This window comes from Hyperolius riggenbachi, chromosome 1 (assembly GCF_040937935.1).
Source record: "Hyperolius riggenbachi isolate aHypRig1 chromosome 1, aHypRig1.pri, whole genome shotgun sequence".
In the NCBI taxonomy this organism is placed as follows: domain Eukaryota; kingdom Metazoa; phylum Chordata; class Amphibia; order Anura; family Hyperoliidae; genus Hyperolius; species Hyperolius riggenbachi.
The window spans coordinates 92,335,170-92,357,365 of NC_090646.1; the positions used below are offsets into that span (position 1 = coordinate 92,335,170).

The 22,196-nt window shown below is 42.3% G+C and overlaps 1 protein-coding gene across 5 annotated transcripts in view; it reads right to left on the bottom strand.

Moving 5' to 3' along the window:
- Window positions 1-4,581: 4,581 nt before the first annotated feature.
- SORCS2 (sortilin related VPS10 domain containing receptor 2) overlaps window positions 4,582-22,196 on the bottom strand; it is a 1,283,452-nt gene continuing 1,265,837 nt past the window's right edge. For 4 of the 5 annotated variants that reach the window (XM_068276875.1, XM_068276891.1, XM_068276908.1 and 1 more), the window contains exons 27-28: window positions 20,520-20,599; window positions 4,582-8,329 (exon numbers count right to left, since the gene is read on the bottom strand). In XM_068276875.1, coding sequence (XP_068132976.1) covers window positions 8,306-8,329; window positions 20,520-20,599 — 104 coding nt within the window. In that variant the 3' untranslated portion in view covers window positions 4,582-8,305. The remainder of the gene's footprint in view (window positions 8,330-20,519; window positions 20,600-22,196) is intronic. The other variant, XM_068276884.1, reaches the window with a different exon arrangement.

A 22,196-nucleotide genomic window follows, 5' to 3' on the forward strand; every position in this document is an offset into this window, starting at 1 on the left:
TAATTTGCATGAGAGTGCAGGACCTTTAGTGTGCTGGCTACTTTTTCATGCCACCCGGCTGGAAAAAAATTCTAGGGAGAACACTGCAGAGACAGGCTGTTAGTTTCCTTTCACATTGGTGCAGAGGGTCATTTTACTGCGACGCACAGCTATGCAAATGAAAGCCTATGGGTGCTTTCATACAGCATGTGGTACGGTGCGCTGGAAGTTGCCGATCTACTGCGAGGTCAAATCGACATTACCTCTGCAATGACCTTCAGCAATATTCGACGAACCGGAAGTCATGTAAGCAGCAATTTTAAAAAGGATGGCAGCAGCGGTGAGGCGCACATGCACAAAAGCATATTTTTTACAATACGCTTCCGTGCACTTCCATATTTCCCAAACAGGAAATGACCTCAAGCGAGCATCACTTCCTGTTTGGATCTGAGCCAGGTGGGGATTACTGCATACTAACGTGGTAATCCCCGAAGGCTTGTTTTTGGGGCCCAGGGCCGCACCGCACTGCTGCTGCTAATGTACAATCTGAAGGCCGTCTCTCATTCAACTAAGACAAAACAATAAATCTGCTTTTATTTGAAGTTTTTGAACATAATATAAAGCTGTCTAAAAGTCAGTTTTAGGAGTAGGAGGATAGATATAATTGTTTATCTCTTTACTTTGCTTTTACTTAAAGTGGACACAAATAAAAAATACAAGATTTCAGAAATAAAATCTATTTTCTAACTTATAATAATAAATAGCAGCCTTTTTTCAGCTGCATGATGACAAATATAAAATATTTTACATTTATTGGAGAAACCCCTCCCTTCCTTTCATATTGCCGGGACATGGTGTCCAGCAAAGGAGGAATTGCTAATGGCTGCCGCCTATATAACTCTAGTTCTGAAAAGAGAAGGGCGAAAAGCATGTACTGAAATGCTCATAGGCTTGAATGAGTGTTTATTTATCTTTGTATGTGTCAGAGTGGTGCAACTAAATATTTTGAATTAAAAAAATGTTTGGTTTGGGTCCACTTTAAGTTGCACTTTAAGTGGAAGTGGCTTACTTCTCCTCGCCCCTTATCAAACTTTACTGTACACTTTTTGCAAGTCTTAGGGCTCCTTCACACCGACAGCTGAACTGCATACTTGACCCACGGTTTATACTCTGATTTTATTAGGCAGCAAATGGTTTCCTGTTGCAGTGTAATGCAGCTGAATGGCGGTATTTGTAATGCCACATGTGTTGGTGGATGACATATGGTGCAGAAACTGCGCAAATCTTACTGTTTTTCATTGAACAGACCCAAATATCCTGTAAAGAAAAATGGAGATGCAATGCTTTGTGTTAGGCCTTCTAAAACGCAGCCTTGTCTGCTTAGAGCAATGCTTCTCTGTAAGTAAAGCATAGTGGATCTTAGTGTATTTATTTAGCTTATTTATAACAAGTTGCACAAAAATATATGAAATGTCTTAGATAAGTATTTCATATCTGCTTTACCAACTGGACTGGTATATGTAGAAAAATGTAATACTCCCCTTCTGACTGGAGTAGAACAGAATCATTACAGTTGCATTCAAAAACCAGGTCTTACCAGAAGGTGCAGCTGTCTATAAGTACAGTATAGTGTTATGATTTGTGAAATTTCCTGTTTCCCTAATGGTATTGTGGGTTGGCACAAGAGGTTGTAGAATCAGGGGCGTAGCAATAAGGGGGTGCAGAGGTAGTGACCGCATCGGGGCCCCGAATGGGCACTCCCTCAACTACAGTATTAGCTCTCTATTGGTCCTGTGCTCATAATAATCACTTCTATAGATACTTTGAATAGTGGTAATCATTAACAAACAGTTCCCCATCCCCTTCTTGCACCTCTGACACTGTAGTTGCAATTGGTAGGTTTTGGTGCGCCATATCAATTGTTATGTATAGAGTGCCCTGGGGGCCCCATTGTAAAACTTGCATGGGGGCCCACAGCTCCTTAGCTACGCCACTGTGTAGAATTCAGCATGGAGGAGGGGGTAGTGGCTAGCTTATCACCTGCAATCTCTCCAATACTTCTCTAAGAGGGCAGTGTGGCCCAGGGGACACAAAGGCATCTGGACATCTTTGTGATGCCTGGCATTTTTGAGTAGCATCCTCTATAGTCCTCTCACAACAGGTTTTAGAGCCAAACTTCATTATTTGCACATCTGTTCACGCTTGCCTTGTAGCATCTATCCATAGAGACTCAAATGGACTTGGTAGCACCCTTATTTTCTCACCCAGATCTTCTGGAGGGACATGGTGAGCGTCAGCAGGACCGAGGAGGACCCGGGCAGCCTCTACAGGATCCAGAGGGTTCCCTCTTCTTAGGTAAATATTTCCTTTTTGACCTGAGGTTTACTTTAAACACCTGCACCACCCTTAATAGCCAAAATGTGACATCAATATTAGTGTTGGTGCTCGATTTCAAAACCTTGTGCCAAATTCACCCGAGCATCAGGCTTCAGCACTATTCAGCACCGACCCAGTGGACAGCGTCGGGGGGATTGCACTTCACGGCGTGTTTCACATGACTCCAAAATGGCCTCTTTTGGATGTGGAAGGAGCAAGCATCAGAATCTCTTGTGAACTTCCCCAGACCCTGTTTGCAGGTTTTGTGCTAAATAGTGCTGAAGTGAGGTCCTCACTCAGGTGAATTTGGAACAATGACCACAATTCACTAAGATCACGCTGATAATAATAAGGCAATAATAATAATAATAAGGCAAGTGAAAACTTATCACCACAAATCAATCGGTGTTTAAGTGTTAATTCACTTAAGAAGCTTGTCTTATTAACAAGTAGTGATACGTTTTCATAGTAAGCATGTTATCTTATCACTCCAGTCCTTAAAGGGGAACTGAAGAGAGAGGTATATGGAGGCTGTCATGTTTAGTTCCTTTTAAGCAATACCAGTTGCCTGGCAGCCCTGCTGGTCTATTTCTCTGCAGTAGTATTTGAATAAAACCAGAAACAAGCATGCAGCTAGTCTTGTCAGATCAGACTTTAAAGTCTGAGCCACTGAAACACCTGATCTGCTGAATGCTTGTTCAGGGGCTATGGCTAATAGTATTAGAGGCAGAGGATCAGCAGGGCTGACAGGCAACTGGTATTGCTTAAAAGGAAATAAACATGACAGCCTCCATATACCTCTCTCTTCAGTTCCCCTATAAGTTATCACCTAGTTATTCTTAAGCCACATACACAAGCTCAGCAAAAAGTCTTTTAAATGCACGATTATCAAACAACTTGAAGAAGTTGGACAACTTTTTTCAAGGCGTTATCATCGATAAGAGGTGGCCAACGACTGCTAAGACGCAGCTCAAGTCAATACAACTGTTGGATTGACTTGACGAACAACTGAGAGAAGTTGTGTTCAACATGGCAATGTGTACAGAAGTCTGCTATGACTTTTCATTGACTTCCATTACACTAGAACATCACCAGTTGAGTAACAATATGTAAATTTGTAGTTGTTCGTCAAGTGTTCCGTCAAGTCGTTCTGTGTGTATAATAGTTGTTTGCATGATATCTTAGACTTATCTTTCCAACTTTTTTAATCATAGTTGTTTGTAAAGTTTTTTATAGTAAAAAAAACTTTTGTTAAGCGTGTGTATGTGGCTTTACATGCAGTAGGTAGGAAAGGAGCACTCCAACTGTTGGATTGACGGCTTATCAGTCTTATCAGTTCTTTGAACAAGAGCAAGCAACTTTTTGGGGTTGTTCAACTTGTTTCACAACAAAAATTGCTTGATAATTGTGCTGCTCAAAAGACCGCTGTTGAGTGTGTGTACAGTATGTGGCTTTAGTGTGTATATACATAAGCTTGATATCTCTCTCTTCCTCCTGCTATGTGTGCCTGCTGTGTATATTTTTCTCTATACACAATCCCATTCTGCATAATCTATTAAAAAATAAAGCAGACAGCTTAGAATCTTGCACTTTACATTCCAGTTTGTAGTAACACTCCAACTAACGACAGCTCAGGCTAGATGATAACTCCTCACACAATTTGCAGTTGTTGTCACTTACATTCCTCTATGTGAATTAACATCTGGTCTTCAAGTTTAGAATTCTGTCATTATCTTAAGGCTTGAAACCTTAACTTTAGAAACCACTGCTTAACTTAAGGACAGAATCCTTATTTTAAGGACAGCATGAGGTAAATTGCTTAGTGAATACTAAACGCTTTATTTCCATGGTGATAACCGTAAAAACAGCTCAGAATCATTATTAAAGACAGGAAATAAGCTTAGTGAATTGTGGCCAATGTTTCAAATTTGAATACCATCACCAATTATTATTCCACACCTCCAGGTGTTCGGCGTCCTCAGTCACCCCCTCAGTTTCTGTATTCTGAATGTGAATCAGTGCATTTGTATAGAAGTACAGTCCACCATTTGTTTTCTACCCTTATGTAAATGACTCTCTTTCCAGCCCCTAGTTACCGAAACATGACAGCAGTGGGCAATGTAAACGTCACTCTGGTAGTTCCAACTGCTGACACTTCTATTTTGAGTGCTATGCCTGCTGCACATGTGATGATGACAAGTTAATATAAACATGGACTTCAGGTAATCACAGTAACAGTATTTACAAATAAGTTTAATGGTTTTAAACAAAGGCATACCACCTTGAGTTCTGCATTTAATACAGGATTGTCACATTACTTCAAGTGTTAGTGTACGTATACGTAAGTGTGGTGAAAATGATGATTTAAAATGTGGCTCTGATTCATATTACAGCATAAGTGCATTACTGATTTTTAGCTCTGTTTTTAAAATACTGGCATGTGGCTCACATAGTTTACACTGGAGATGACTCATCAGTCATACTTTCATACTCCGTGGGTGCCAAAGTGCTAAAAAAAACCTGCAAAGGGATAATAAACAGTGCAGACGGACAATTGACCACCAGAGAAGGGAGGAGTGCTTTGGAAGCAGTTGTGAACATGTTACAATCACATTTTTAAAACAAGGTTTGGTCGCTAGTTCAGTATCAGTATAATAACAGAGTAAAAGATTTTACTATACATATTAGAGATGACATGCCAGCCTTAAAAATAGGGCTAAAATCAATAAATGTATTCTATTATGAATCAGGGCTTCATTTTAAGACAATCTGAGTATGCTTAAATATCAGTAAACTAACACTGTAAAGGATAAGTGAACTCTCGCTACACTATCTTTAAACTACCCCATCATAATCGCCCTTTAAACATGGTGGCAGCAGATGTTCCTCCAAGGACAGGAGCTTAGCTAATATAGTCGGGGTCGGATTTACCATAAGGCACTGTAGGTAAGTGCCTACAGGCGTCTGATGATGGAAAGGCGGCTCAGTACCCTTCCCAAGTACCTCCCCCCCCCCCTTCTTCCCTATGCAGAGTCCCGATCGGAGTGTAAATGACAGGTTACTCACCTGGGTCTATGCATTCCACTGACCAGAACTCCCTTCAGTCGGGGGCACCTCTACTTACCTAATACATGGGGGCACCTCTCGCTACTTGATGTGGAGGATAGCTCTGGCTACCTAATGCTAAAGGGCACATGTAGCTACCTATGATGGGCAGGCAAGGGAAGTAAGGGAGATGTGACAGCTGGGCCAGTCAGCCAGTTTAATGGGGGTTTGTAGGTTGTGAAGTCTAAGGAGCCAGGACATCCGTGCCTATAGGCTCCTGTGATGTAAATCCAGGCCTGAATATAGTAGAGTACCTGTTATCCGGAACCAGGGATGGTCGTAGTCAGCCAACTTCGGTACGCTGGAAATACGCGTAGTTTTACGCAATTACGCTTCGCCAAACTACGGCTTCAAAAACAAATATTCACTTCGTATGCATTTCGTAGAATACGCGTTAAAATACGCAATTACGCGTAGTGCGAAGCGTAATGTATGCGGATACTTATGCCCGTATGCAGAAAATTGTACGCATTAATTTCTTTATAAATGCATATACTGGGAACTCTTCTATTCGTACATTCCCCTTTCCAATGCGTAAATTTGTATGCATACAATCGCATGCAGAAAATTAGACGCGAGTAACGCATTCGTAGTTCACTACGCAATACACATGTTAACTACGCATAGTGAGCGTAAGCTACGCGTAGCGGTACTTCGCTACGCGTAAATTCGTAAGCGTAGGTTTGAAACTTCGCCTATGAACAATGATGCGTAGATGCGAACTACGATGCGTAAATTCGCACTGGCGTAGTTTCTGCTCATCCCTGTCCGGAACTCAACTAATCAGCAGTCTCAACCAACCAGAACAAATCGCCGGCAGTACTCACAGTGGTGAAGGACAATTTCTGTTTGTGGGTTCTGCTGTGCTTAGAAACTGGGCTGCACGGCTCCCCCGAGATTAATATACTTTTAATTGTAATTTAAAATATAATACAGAGCTCATATTATGTTTATAGAGTGGGGTATAGTACTGTATAAGGGGGGCCTATTTTTTACATTGGGTTTGATGCCAATAACATTGTACACCGCACAGCAATGTTACCAGCCTGTACTGTGCCGATATCGTGATGAGCGTTACCATTGCAATGCATGTAAATGGTATTGGCAGTAGTGTAGCAACCCCCACGACTATACTGTATCTACACTTATTGAGCAGAAGACGTTGAGTTTACAACTTCTCCAGCTGTCTTGTGTATGGCCTCACCATTCAGCATGAATACTTAGTGTTCAGCTGAGATCTCTTGAAGCAAACAGAAGAAGATGGAGCAGTTGTGAGCAAAGCACACTCTGAATGTTATGTGTGGCTAAGGGCTCTTTCACATTAACAAACGCATGCAAAAACCGATTTCATAAGCGCGTTAATGACCTGCGGTGTGACATCCGGAATTAGCGGTGCGGCAGTGATTATTGGTGGTAGTTCTAATTCACCCAACGGGAAAACGCAGCAGCTGGATGTTAGGCAGCTCTCAGATGTGCTGTAACATAACGCACTGGAGCGCTTTGTCTATTGTGATCAAATAGACTTTCATGTTACCTTTCTAAATGCAGCCTAGCAGCGATCCGTTAAAACGCACGGATCAGCTCCTAGTGTGGAAAAGCCCTCAGTCCCGGTCCTCGGAGGATTAATTACTGCTGCCAGGTACTGGGGGTGGGGCTGTGTAACAATAGTGTACCGCGAGAAGACTCTGAGTAGCTCCACCCTATAAAGCAGACCCACCACTAAAATGATACTTGACATGTATCAGTAGGGCACAAATGCGGAGCAGCCATGTTTTCTGACTGAATTAAGACATATGCCTCCCATTGTCACATTTAGAGAATCTGTTATCTCACTGAAGCAGGTTCTGTTTAAATTAAAACAGTAGATGATTTGTTGAGTCTGCAGTCTCTAATGATGCAAAACATTAAAACATTCCTGTTGCTCCTTAGCTTCCTTTTGTGGCACCTTCCTGGTAGATCAGTAACAATGCATTTTATTAACAGGAAGACTGGGTTTTTCATTGACTTATAATAGTAATGCAGTCTGGTAATGCCGATAATGTACCCTCTTGATTAATGTCCAGAATGATTTTAGAGTCCGCTCCGCTTTGAGGTGGACACACAGTTCAAGTGCCAGACATTCCAACACTGCAAAATGTAAAACCTCACAATACTCCCGCCCTGATAAGCGCAAGACACTCCCTGACCTGCCCCTGCTTGTGCAATGCTACCACACTTGGTGAAGCCACACCCATCAATTCCGCACACCAGAAGGCAGGCGAATTGGGGCAGCCGGGGTGGTCCAAGGAGGTCTGCAGGTTTGTTAATCAACAACCCTATTCTGTGTAGAATGGATAAGTAAACAAAATGGCTACCCGGATTCAGTTACAGAGTCCTGTTCCCTTCTTCCTCTTTCTTCATAGTACAGCTTTTAGTTAAACGATAGAAAATTCCATTATTCTAAAGTAAACTTGGAGTTTTTTTGGGGGAAAAAAAAACATTCTAGATAAAAAGAAAACGTAATAAAGTGTACACATAATATGAATGAAACACAAAAAAAAAATGTCTTGGCGGGTTACAAATTCGCTACTATCTGAATATGAACCATAACAACTTCCAGGTGTATGAAAATGAGTCTGTGAAACACGAAGGCTGTTGGGTCGCGTTTCCGTCGCTGCGGACTTGACGTATCTTCATGGACGGGTTAGAAAGAAACTTCTCCGGTTGCTGTTACAGTCTGAGTGTTCCCAAGATGCTCCCTCACCAGGGAAAAATATTACAATTTCGAGAAGAGTCTGTACAACGTTTGTCCCCTTCTGTAAACATCAGCTAACAAGATAATTGTGCATTTCTCTAGAGTTGATACTTAAAACCACTCCTGAGTGATTACCTGCGAAAAGAAGAGAGATGAAAGTCATTACCCATCAGTTATGCTTCTTGCTCCAACTATTTATTGAAGGAAAACTTCCGGAGTAGTAAAAAGGTCAAAGTACTCTTGAAGAACAGTGGACTGTACAGGAGGGGAAAGGGTGGTTCTACACTCATGTGGAATGCCAGTACCAGGGGGGAGCAGGCTTAATGCGGGGCTGGGAGTATATCATCTGCACTGTCATGAAGGAAAGTAGTATGCATATATCATAAAATGTAATGTCACAGAGCTGACTGGACAATTCCAAGACATTTTACAGTATATAATTCACCAATACTTCGCCCTCCTTGCATGAATAACCAGATTTGAACCACCTCAATTTGCAGGTGTATTAGGCGCTTGTTTCAAAATTTCCTCAGAACTGAGGAACATTTCTGAGGGAAAAAAACATTTCTGAGGAAATTTTGAAACAAGCGCCTAATCCACCTGCAAATTGAGGTGGTTCAAATCTGGTTATTCATGCAAGGAGCGCGCAGCAGGATTGATACTGGATTTGACTGCAGTGAACTCACACAGATTTTCGGTTTAACATTTTTGTTTTTCACTTATTGGTGCATTGTTGGAGCGGATATTCTTTGTATACAGATTTTACAGTATATGACTGCAACTTTGCTTTATAAGTATGAGCTGGATTTAATTTCACTATGCAGCTTGTTTTCAAAATGCTAGGCTATTATAAGCTGCCCACTAATGGTACAATTTTCAGCTAAGAATGGCCCGAGTGATCACATAGGCATTCCATGTGTCCATGCATGCAGCTGCATTAGGACACTGTACTATAGACCTGTTCAAACTTTATTAGCATAAATGTTGCACTAACAGTTCAGCGCTCAGTGAGAGCGATATGCAGCAGTGTGGGTGCTAGGCCATTTATGCATGGACATCAGAAATGGATGCATGTCGGGTACTACAGACTCCTATCCAGGGCCGGTTTAAGCAACAATGGGACCCTAGGGCAGAATAAACCTGCCCCCCCCCCCCCCCCCAACATATACCGTGGAACAAAAATCGGCATTAGGGGACCTTTTTTGCAGCTGGTATAGTCAGGGTGTGAAGTCCCAATCGGTCAGAGCTCCACATTCTGGCTATCCCAGCCTGCATGGGGGACAAGGGGTTAAAAAGTTTCAAGAGGGGGAACCCCACATAATTATTTTTTTTTTAAATTCCCACACTCTAAACATAAAAAAAAAATTGGGAAAATAGGAAAAAATGACAGGGATCTTCATACAGCCATATTGCGCTGTATAGCGATCCCTGGCCAAAGCGCTGCGGCTGCGTATAGACCCCCTGGAAACCCCGTCAGGAAATTGATTGCGCTTTCGTTTGATACATGTAAAATGACACTACCGTTAGGTTTGCTACTAAAAGTTACATTTACCGCATTTAAAACTTTACTTTTTTCCTTCTAAACTTTAAAATCGATTTTCTCAAAAACTATAAGGTCTTTTTGAAAAATTGTTTTTTCCTCTTATTCCTAATGATCTCCTTAACATATCCTGCAAATTTAGGGTTTCTAGCATTTAAGGTGGATTTGCTATTAACCATTAAAGTCGGCAGGTTTTTAAATGTGTTTTTTTTTCCTTTAAAACTTTAAAATCGATTTTTCTCAAAAACTATAAGGCCGATTTGAAAATTTTTTTTTCCTCTTGTAGCCACTGGGGGCCCCTACAAGCTCTGGGGCCCTGAAGCAGCTGCCTCCTTTGCCTTAATGGTAGCGCCGGCCCTGCTCCTATCTGCCAGGGAACCGATGTGCCTTTCAGGTGCAATTTAATGCAGCCAGCTAGTAGCCCCCCCCCAAAAAAGAATATTTTGTCTATTATCTTGCTTCCATACCATGGTTATACTAACTTGTCTTTCTGACTGCTATAAGACTTTGCATGGCTCAGTTTGGGTTAAGCAGGGCTTTAACTTAAGGACCGCGTGAATAAGGTGGCTCCTCCAGAACCTCGTAACGCTAATTGGCGTTAAGTCCTGGAGGCAGAGATTGCAGAGGATCGCGCCCACCAATGCTCGCGCATCCCTGCTTGAATGACAGAGCTTCACTCCATCATCAGCCTCCCAGCGGTGGTCGCCGTTAGGAGACTGTTAGACGGGAATCCCCTGTCTATTTACATCGTACAGCGCTGCGATCTATGGCATCGCTGTACTGGGGACAGCCGTGCCACTCGGCTGTCCCCTACAGAGGCTCAAGAGCAATCGGCTCTCACAGGCTGATGCCTATGACAACCAATCGCTGTCATTGGCTGGCAGGGGGAGGGAAAGAGGGGGGAAAAATATACACAAAAAGGGAAATTTATTAGAAAAAAATCAAATAAACAAAAAAAATAACCACTTAATGACAAGCTGACTTATAAAAACGTCCTGCTAGAACCTCTTAATTGCTCCAGGACATTTTTATAAGTCAGATAGTGCTGCTGCCGCTGTGCGCGTGCACGTGTGCATTCCCGCACATTTCTGCGCACGTGCACACTCCCGTGCACTTGAAAATAGTAAAAAAAAAAAACACCAAAACAAAAATACACCTTTATTCCCAAATACTATATTGTCACCATAGTTTGTACTAGGGACATAATTAAAATCTTGTGATAACCAGAACAAATAGGCAGACAAAATGTGTGGGTTTTATGTACAGTAGCAGTGTTTATATTAAAACTATAGTAGATGAAATTGGAGAAATAGTGTATTTTTTCATTTTTTCCTTGTTTTTCCCTTTAAAATGCATAGAAAATAAAGTAATTACTGAAAACAAATATCAACCCCAAAAAGCCCAATTGGTGGTGAAAAAAACAAGATATAGATCATTTCATTATGATTAGTAGTGATTAAGCTATTGGCAAATGAAAGGGATGAGCATGGGAAGGTGAAAATCGCTCTTGTCCGTTAGGGTAAAAACCGCTTTGGGGTGAAGTAGATAAATAAACATTGCACCGGCCATCAGAACCCACCAACAGAAAGCTCTGTTGGTGGGCAGAAAAGGGGGGGGGTCATGTGTGTGCTGTGCTGTATGTCTCTGCAGTGAACTTTTAAAGCTGCAGAGCCCTAAATTGTAAAAAAAATAGCCTTGGCACTAGGGGGGTGTAAGCCTATGGCCCTGAAGTGGTGTTAAATAAAACAAAGTCTATGATGGCTCTTGCAAAGTACTGCCTAAATTTTTCTCCAGTGTTATTTTCACCTGTCTTGATAAACAAGAATGTGCACTTCTTAAAATGATTATGGTATGCTACCCTTATGAAAGCTGCTGTTTATCCCCCCCTTTTCCCCACTTCCACTCCAATATACAGGTGAAACTTGAAAAATTAGAATATTGTGCAAACTCCATTTATTTCAGTAATTCAACTTAAGAGGTGAAACTAATATGTGTGACAGGAACCTTTTGCAGGATTAATAATTAGCTGATTAGAATCTGACACTTTGGGCTCGATTCACCAAGCGGTGCTAACCCAGTTATCACGCCTAAAGGACTTTAGGCGTGATGACCTCTTCACCACTGAGTTAGCACCGTTTTTGCCTGCACTTCGCGCGAAGTTATCGCGCGCAAAGTTTTGCGCGCGCACCCGCACAGGCGCGCGCGCAAAGTCCCATAGGGTTTAATGGGCGCATCGCGCGAAGTGAGGGGCGCTTCGCGCGCACGCACGCGGGAGCGCGCGCAAAACTTTACGCGCGGCAACTTCGCGCGAAGCCCTTCTTATCATGCCTAAAGTGACTTTAGGCGTGAAGAGGGCCTTTTCACCACGGTGCTAACACTTTGCACCGCTTGGTAAATCGAGCCCCTTGAGCCTAGAGTATTGAACCTTCTTATAATATTCTAATCATCCTAGATTTTGGTTTTCGGGTTCTCAAGCTGCAAGCCATAATCATCAAAATTAAAACAAATAAAGGCTTGAAATATCTCGCTTTGCATCTAATGGGCCCTGATTCACAAAGCGGTGCTAACAGTTAGCACGCTGGTGAAAAGCCCTTTATCACGCCTAAACTCAGTTTAGGCATGATAAGTTTAGGTGTGATAAGTTTAGGTGTGATAAGTTTAGGCATGATAAGTTTAGGTGTGATAAGTTTAGGCATGATAAGTTTAAGCACCAACTGTGTTAGCACCGCAGTGCACAGCTGATCAAAAGTTTTGCGCTAGCAAAGTCTGGTGCACTTCGCATAGAGTTTAATGGCGCTGCTTTGCGTGCGGGACTTTGCACGCTATCTACACTTATCTAAACTTAGCATGCCTAAACTTATCACACCTAAACTTATCACGCCTAAACTTATCACGCCTAAACTGGCTTTTCACCAGTGTGGTGCAATGGTTATCACGCCTAAAGTCTCTAACTGGGTTAGCACCGCTTTGTGAATCGAGCCCAATGAGTCTATTTCATATATTAGTTTCCCGTTTTAAGTTAAATTACTTAAAGAAATGGAATTTTGCACAATATTCTAGTTTTTTGAGTTGTAACCTTAAGTAATTTTATTTCATATACCCCTTAACAAACATTTATAAGCAAAATACACTAGTTGTGTATAAATGCTTTATTAACATTCCACTAAGCTTTCACTTAACTAACAGGTGTCTAGTTAGTCTTATTCCTTTTTTCATCATTATCATATTCTAAAAACTAAAAAAACCTTGATAAAATAAATGGACTACTTTGTACCCAAGTACTTTCTGAACCCATCAGAAATAGCCCCTGGGTTATGCTGTGTATTGAACACTGAAAACTTGGGTTATAGAGCACAATGCGTATGAATCTTTATCAGTCCTCAGTACTGCTGGCTACATTAATGCAGTATTTGTACAGTGGATAGTTTCTCTTAGCATATTTATTTTATTTCTTTGTGATTTAACCTTCAAAATTAACAAAATAATTTTGATTACAAATTTTATGTTCAGTTCTTTTGACGTTACACCTTATAATGATTTGTGAGCAGAAGAGCATGTCTCTTCAGTGTTACAACAAAGACTAAAGGCCTGCACGGGTCTAATTTTTTCGACCCGCTGTTCCCCTACCCGCACCCGACCTGCAACCCGATTTCTGGTGAATCTGGCACCAGCACCCGACCCGCACCCGCAGACCCACTACCCACACCCAACCTGCAATCCAATTAAACCAAAACGGGTACCCGAAACCAACCCACATTTTGGGTAATCCGTGGGTACCCAACCTGATGCCCTATGTGGGTCTAATTTTTCAGACCCACACCCGACCAGCAGCCCCGCTACCTGTAACCGACCTGCAACCCGCCAAAAATCAAAACAGGTACCTGAACCCAACCCGCATTTTGGGTAACCCGCAGGTACCCGACCCGACTCTAGCAAAGGCTCCCTAACATTACAAGAGCAAAGTTCCCAGACTTGGAGGCCTATTACTATAACTAATTTGAATTGTTCTCTACGGAGCAAGTAGAGCCCTAAGCAGTTATCTGCGTTATTAAATTATTTTATGTAATAAAAATACGTTCAATTGTAAGATTTTCATTGTTAACCTAATAAAAAAAGACTACACTGTACATTCCCTATAACTTTTCTTTCATCAGAGCCAGAAGTACTTAACTTCAAGCATCTGATAAAAGTAGTCCAGTAACTCCGCATAGTGATGGAAAAGGCGAGTATGAGGAAGTAAATCTTATTTATGTCCAGGCTGAGGATCACAAGATATCTTTTTGGAATCAGTTTTTAGCTCTTCCTGATGCAATTCTGGTGTCAGAGCGGCACATTGCAGTGAGATGGCAGCTGATATATTCTGTGTATAAGCTGGAATTATGCCAACTACTCTCAAGTCTTGTAATATAGCGACACCAGCACCAGAACTTCACAAGGAGCAGGTCAGAAACTGCAGATTTCCTATGAAATCTTTACAGGGGCAAGGGTGATTTATGTGCATGCGCCCCCCCCCCTCTCCCCCCCTGCTCGCTATCAGACGCCGTATGTGATGAAAGCTGCCGCTCTGCCATTCTTGCCTGATTGATAACGAGTATGCCTTTTCCCAATCAAGCTTTCATCAATATTTTGATCACAATCACTAGACTGACACCCTCGTTTTTAATAGATTTGTATTGAATGGAATGTCTAACCAGTTGATAACTTCTGCCAGTGTTGAGAAGGATATGGAGGCTAAAATATATATATTTTGTTTTAAAAGTGCAAGTTTCCTGGCTATCCCCCTGTTCCTGTGTCTCTTATACTTTTAGCCATAAACCCTGAACGAGCATGAAGTTCAGGTGCTCTGACTCAAGTCTGACTAGATTAGCCACATGCTTGTTTCAGGGTTGCGATTCAAACACTACTGATGCCAGAAGATCAACAGGACTGCCAGGTGACTGGTATTGTTTAAAAGGAAATAAATATGGCAGCCTCCATATCCCTCTTGCTTCAGTTGTCCTTTAAAGTGGACCTCAGGTGAGAAGGCTGAAATATTTATTTCCATTTAAACAGTGCAAGTAGCCTGGCTATCCTCCTGCTCCTGTGTCTGATACTTTTAGCAACAGACCCTGAACAAGCATGAAGTTCAGCATCTCTGAGTCTGACTCAAGTCTGACTAGATTAGCCACATGCTTGTTTCAGGGTTGTGATTCAAACTGTACAGATACCCGAAGATCAAAAGGACTGCCAGGCAACTGGTATTGTTTGAAAGGAAATAAAAATGGCAGACTTCATATCTCTCTCAACTAAGGTTCTCTTTAACCTGAACTTTAACCTGAACTGCATAATGAAATCCCCTGTCACAATATGGAGGATTTAAGAGGGAAAAACACTTTCTTTTTTTTCCTAATTTTTTTTTTACTGGAAACTCTATTAACATCATAATATTGTGTAGAAATACTAAAGTATATAAGGGCCATGTGAAAGGAATCACCAGTGCCTACCGCTTATTGCCAATGCCTACCGCTTATAAGCCTACCGCTTATTGCCAATGCCTACTGCTTATTGCCAATGCCTACCGCTTATTGCCCACAAAGAGCAATGGAACTTTAAAATGGTAGAATGTGCTGTATAAACCAAATATTTAATGTAACTCTGAAGTGAAAATTAATTGTATCTATAGAAATAATCCTAAACAGGAATTTCCTGGAATTTCACATTCATATTCTGGTTTTAAGGTTTAACATCCAGGTTTGGGAATTAAGCCCTCTCATTGGCATCTATTAATACTCTTTATGTTTGTTGAGTGTTCTTCGGGCTCTCCCTCATCTTTGGAACTCTCTCTCCTGCCGGTTCATCACGCTCTGTGCCTGGAAACCTTCAAACATACTCTGAAAACACACCTGTTCAGACAAGCCTAAACTTTGCTATAGGGAGCACTAAAGGTTCACTGCCTCACCCATCAACCCCCTGTGTCTCCTACCCTATTGTTTCCTCCCCACTACCCTCTAGATCATACATGTCAAACTCCGGGCTCGTGGGCCACAGCCATTACATTTGGCCCCCAAGTATTTTACCCACTTTGCATTATGTTTGGCCCACTCTAGACCACCAAGGAAGCTATATTGGAGGAGAAGCCCTAGAACACCAGGGAAACCACTGCAGGGAACTGTATACGGGAGAGTGGGGCCACTAGACACCAAGGAACTGTATAGAGGGAAGGGGACCACTAGATGCCAGGGAACTGTATAGGAGAAGGAGGAGGACCACTAGACACCAGGGAAATGTATGGGGGTTTAAGGGGGACATTAGAGACCAGGGAACTTTATAAGGGAAAGTGGTGGCCACTAGATATTGAGGTTGATCCGCTATTTGGTCCCAGTGTTTAATTTTGGCCCACTTTGTATTTGAGTTTGACACCCCTGCTATAGATTGGAATCTCGCAAGGGCAGGGACCTCCTCCTAGTGTTTCTCACACTGCTGTAATTTAACATACAGTATGCACATGTACCAACTTTAGAGATATCTCAAACTTGAATTTCTTATGTATATTTGTTCCCTATTATTTGTTTTGTACTAAGCACAGCGCTACGGAAGATGCTGGTGCTATATAAATAAACATAATAGTAATAATGGGATGGCCACTGAGTTGCAAATAATTCTAAACTGATCCAAGTTGATCAGGCAAAATTTCTATGCAAAACAACACAGCTTGAAAACTGACCAGTTAAATTCTCCCTCTGCAGGATTCCAACAGTCCCAGAGGCGTATCTAGAGGGTTACAGGCATGGCTCATGCCATTAGGCGCCACGGCACCATGGGCGCCATGTCTGCCCCCTCCTGCCTCGTGTTCCACCACCATACTGAGGGATGCTGCTCATTACTTATACTTGGGGGGGGCTAACTCTAGCAACCTATACTGGGGGGGGGGGGGCTAATTATACGGGGGGGGGAGGACTCATCTAATTACCTACATACCGTAGGTAATTAGACGAGTCCTTCCCCCCGTATAAGTAGCCCCCCCAGTATAGGTTGCTAGAGTTAGCCCCCCCAAGTATAAGTAATGAGCAGCATCCCTCAGTATGGTGGTGGAACACGAGGCAGGAGGGGGCAGACATGGTGCCCATGGTGCCGTGGCACCTATGGCATGAGCCATGCCTGTACCCCTCTAGATATGCCTCTGCTTCGACTTTGTGTTATTAACCTTGAACCCAGAGAGATAACAGAATTCCAACAAAAGTTTAAGTAGGTTGGGCAGGAAAAGATGTGCATTGGTCAATATAGACTGTGTCATCGGCAAAGAGTGCTATCTTAAATGTTTCCCTCCCAACTGTGATACTTGATATGTTGTGGGATTGGGGTTGGGAGGGCAACCTAAACTGGTTGACTACCTATGCTGGAAGGGCTACTTCTGGCTACCTATACTAGGGCGACCTCTGGCTACTTATACTGGGTGGCTAACTCTGGTGACCTATGCTGGGGGCTACCTCTGATTAATAATACTGGGGGGGCTAATTCTCACTACATATACTGGGGGCACCTCTGGCTACCTCTACTGGGGTGGACACCTCTGGATATCCATGCTGTAGGGACACCTCCACTATGGATATGGGGTGCAAATATATATGGGGCGTAATTTCAGTTTTTGCCATAGGCGCTATATTACCCAGATAGGCCCCTGATCAGTCCATATTCAAGTTGCATATATTTGCATAGATAATGTGCAGAATAATTTGCATCTCATTGACCGTCCCTAGTCACAACCACACATAAGTAAAAGTAGCCATAGAGATCTGTCAGCTGCCCATACACCACAGGCAGATTCCCGATCAATTTCATGCTGAAATTGATCCAGAATTGGCCTTGGGCATCCACCACCTCGCCGACTGATTACTATCCCCCTAATGTCCAATATACCCCCTTCCCCCCCACCCCCGGTGCCCAGTGCACTATACGTTGCCTGTCCATAGCTCCTGCTGGCGTACACATGGATGCGTGTGTGTAACATCACACACGCGCCATTCCAGCAACCACGTAGGGCACGTGTATGAACGGAGGATGGAGCCAGCGGGAGCCACGGACAGGTGACGTGTGCTGCACTGGTGGGGAGTGGCACATTACACAGTAGGGGGGACAGCGCTGGGGGTTTCTCGTGTTCGATGCTCGTCCGGATATAGCTTCCTGTTATCACCGTGGACAAGATCGTCCACGACAGCCCAACATCTTGCAGCACGTCCGATCGACATGCTCGGCACTAAATTGGTCACATTGTCCATCAGACAATGTGACCAATTTACAATGTACTTGGCGGCTCCGATTTTCATCCAATTCAATAATAATTATAGAATGGGAAGATTAATCATCACCAAGTCGCTAGATGTATGGGCACCTTTGCAGCGAGCATTCCCTTCCCTGGACAGAACCTCACATTTCCCAAGGGACTAATCAGATTTATAAAGTTAATGATCTATGGCTGACAGTTAATAAATTAATCAGTTGTTGAGAAATACTCTTCATAAACTGATTATGCTAAGTTCAGACCCAGCCCGGGTGAATTCCACTTCCTGTGGCGCACACAATTGCTCAATAACAGGGTTATTAACCCCTACAGCTACACGGCTGTCTTGTGAACTTGTTGTGCTGCCCGGGATCCAGCATGGAGTCTCTGGACAATGATGGCTTCTAATAGACACAGTCAATTCCCTTATATTACTAACAGGTTCGTTCTGTCTGCCCTAAACTGTTCTTCACTATTTTCAGGAGTGGACACCAGTTAACCAATTTAAAGTTACAGATAGCTCAGCAAGCTCATGTGGAACCAGACCTCCTAGGGGTGTGTAAGGGGTTGAAAGAGACCAAAAATCCTCCATACTAAAATGCTATGCACAACAGAAGTTTGCCCTCTTTAAACAGAAGGTATTTGTGATTATTCAGGTTGGAGTGAGCTCTGAGGTGTCCCAGAATGCATCACTGCTAAATATGCAAATCATCTCTCTGTTGTCCCTGATAGCTGAACACACCTCTAGAACCGTTGGAATGGAATGATGTGTCAGCTTGTTAATTGTACAGGGGCACACTAATCCAACATGCATACATGACTGTTTCACGTTGGGTGATCCTCATCAGTGCATGGCATGGATTAGTATGGCTCTAAAGGGTAGGACTTGAAACATCGAGAGTTACAGATTGCCCAGCAAGTTGGATTAGCTATGTAATATTAACAAGCTGACACAGTGTTGCATTCCAGCAGTTCTGGAGGAACAGCAAATAAATAATTTGTATATTCAGCAGTGATGCATTGTGGGAAACCTCAGAGCTCACTCCAACCTGAATTATGGCAAATACCTCCTGTTTTAAGAAGGTAAAGTTCTGTTTTGCAGGCCAATTAAAAGTGATACAAATGTGTGATTCCAATAAGCCTTTAATTTGAGTTATTATTACTATTTTGAGTTTACCTGAAACTATTTTTATGTGCCCTTTTCATGTTATGATCATATTTAGTCACAGTTTTACAGCCTCTTTCTGTAGAGGCTGTGTATATACCAGACAATGCAGCCAGCACCTTTGTTTAACAGCTGTATAATATTTAATAAAGCAGCTGTAGTATTAGGAGTCAGTGGCTCAACCAGTGGGCAATGTGCGTAAGATTGAGCAGTGACCTCTTGAGCAAGAATGAGCTCAGTTTTTATATGATATAATTTGAGATCATCAATATTAAGAATACTTTTTGCCTTTTTACCACTCAAAAGAGTTTACCATTCTACTATAGTTGCATTTGAGATATAAATTATATTGGTACCATGAAACGAATCCCTTACAAACGCTCAATTTCTGCTAAGTGATTTCGCCTGTAGATAGACTCAAGTAGAGAAAGAGGAAAGGGAAGTGACACATTATCACATGTATGCAACAAGTTAATCAGAGGCTACAAATAGATCATGTGACTCATATGTCACTTCCACTTCCTGTTTTTGTATTAAAGCACCACTATCATGAATGTAAAATACATACATATAAATATTCATTTCTCCCAGAGTAAAATGCACTAGAAATTACTTTTTCCTCTGTCCCTGTCCCTTACAGTAGGTAATGAAAATCTGAGGCATCTGTCAGGTTTTGGACTAGTCCATCTCCTAATAGGGGATTATTTATTTACAAAATCACATACTAGACTGCAGTTGCTTATTCCAACTGCAAAAACAGTGTGCAAACAAATAGGCAGGTTAGCTGACATCATTGTATAGATGCTTTCCAGAAAGGTCATACTGAGAATCCCCCATGATTCAGATCTGTCAGCTTTTCACTACCTACTGTAAGTGTCAACAACATAGGAAAAAGTACTTTATAGTACATTGTACTCTGGGAGAAATGGGAAATTTATACGTATTGTATTTAAAATTTTACATTTTTTTTGCAATAGTGTTCCTTTAACTTTAGGAGAAATCATGCAACATAAACTGATTATCTCCTTTTGTGACTTCTGCCTCTTGTAAAGCTCATGAGACAACAACGGTAATATCATGCTACTTAGAAATGTACATTATTTGTTGTCTACCACTGTACCACATTATTATTAACTGGAGAGTGAAAGGGCAGATTTATAGTCAAGAGTACATAAAACAGAAAAGTGCAATAATAACATAAAAGAACTCTGAGTGCTCCGTGATAAATCATGGATGTCCCAGTGCGTCAGTGTAGGGTTCACCAGTGGGAGGGTGCATGGCTTTTTTGTTGTGTGGGAATAGTGCAGAGGTTCTGGAGGGGTCAAGGGGGCGGGACCAAACATCCACCTAACATGCCACTGACCTGAGAATGGACACTGACAGGCATCGACAATAAAGGGACCTTGTAGCTGTTGAACAGTCCACCTCTCCCAGATAGTGTCACTGCAAGGCAATGATGTGGAGGAGTCCCAAGGTTGGGCCGAAGAAAAACAAACAAACAAGCAAAATAAAGTGTATGGGAAAATGAAATAGAGGATGAATGAGACTGAGCTGCATGGTAGCGCATGAGATTAGTTAAAGGGCTAGTAAAGCTTACGTGACCTTAGAAGAGTTTTTCTAACAGTTCATGGCTTCTTGCCTATAGGCAAGTCAGTCAATACTGTAGCCATTTTCATACTGCAGGGCACCATAGAGACACAGTTGCAACACTTTAAGACTGATTTTATGCACCTCAGCTGCTCATTATATAATTTTGAACAGCAAAAGTTTTCCAAGAAGATGGTATATTTTCTTTGTGGCTATGTAAGGCTGACTTTGGCTAGAATCCATTTCTGTCCAGGCAGTGAACATACAGAGGTCATGCTGCAGGGATGTATGAAACCTGATTTACTAAGGGCCTCCATGGATGGAGAACTTAGGAAAACTGAAGTGATTTAGCAAACATGGCCAGGAATAACGAAACATTTTTCTTCTATGTGATGACAAAAGTTTACAACCCTCCCCTTAGTAATATCAGAGGTAAGTCCATGAGGTGCAGCCCCTCACTTTCATAATAATGCTCGCTTGGGCATCAGCTTCTCTTTTTCATGTGTTGCTCCCCATTAGCAACCTCCTCTTACTTGTAGTAACCCCTATCTTATGTCTAGGTGCCCCCTTAGGCTACAGCTGCCCAAGGCCCGGGCCTTTAAGGCCTTTCCAGAAATCCGGCCTTGGAGGTTAGTGAATTTGTGCTTGAGTGATCATAGTCACTTTTTGTTTAATGAAAGCAGGCTGATAATTTTTTTTATCTTCTGAGGGTCTCTATACTGGCTGAAGGCTAATTCGCGAACCTTCCAGAAAACCCACGATCTCCAATTAGAGAAGCGCAGATGACGGGTTTAAAAACCTGAAGCTAGACCACAGGAGACCTGGCAAAAAGTTTAAACTTTATTTAAACCACTGAATTGCCCACAAAACTGCTGAAAAATCAGTTTCGAAAAACGATTCAAAAGCAATTTTCCAGTGAGCGCAATTGCTTCAAAAAAGCTGCAAGACCCTGGATTGTGATTTGGCCAAATTGCAATTGTGGGTTTGGGTTGCCCTGCATTCAGCTACATCAGCAAAGCGCTTTTTGGGATAGGTGGTGGCAATCATTGGCGTTCCCGAAGCGCCACTGAAATCAAACAAGTGGGAGCCAAGCCCTAATGGTTATCACAATTCAAAGCACATATAGAGGTGACCACTACCAGCAGAGCACCAATGATAAGCTAATACCGAGGATGAAGGTGGACTCCATGTTGGCCCCTTTGGCCTAGCCCTGATGTGGTCACAACCACTGCTATTAGATTTTATTTTTAGATCTGTTCCTGGAAAGATGAACTTTAATAAGTCTAGGCCAGGCTTGCTGGATCACTTATGTTCTCCACTGACCCCCTCTAATGTTCTCCAGCTCTGCAGAACCTTAGTGAATCAGACCCCAGCTTTATATAAAGTATGAGAAAGGTGTGCCAAGTCCAAATCTACACATAATGTTGTAAAAGCCCTCAAGCTATCCAAAAAA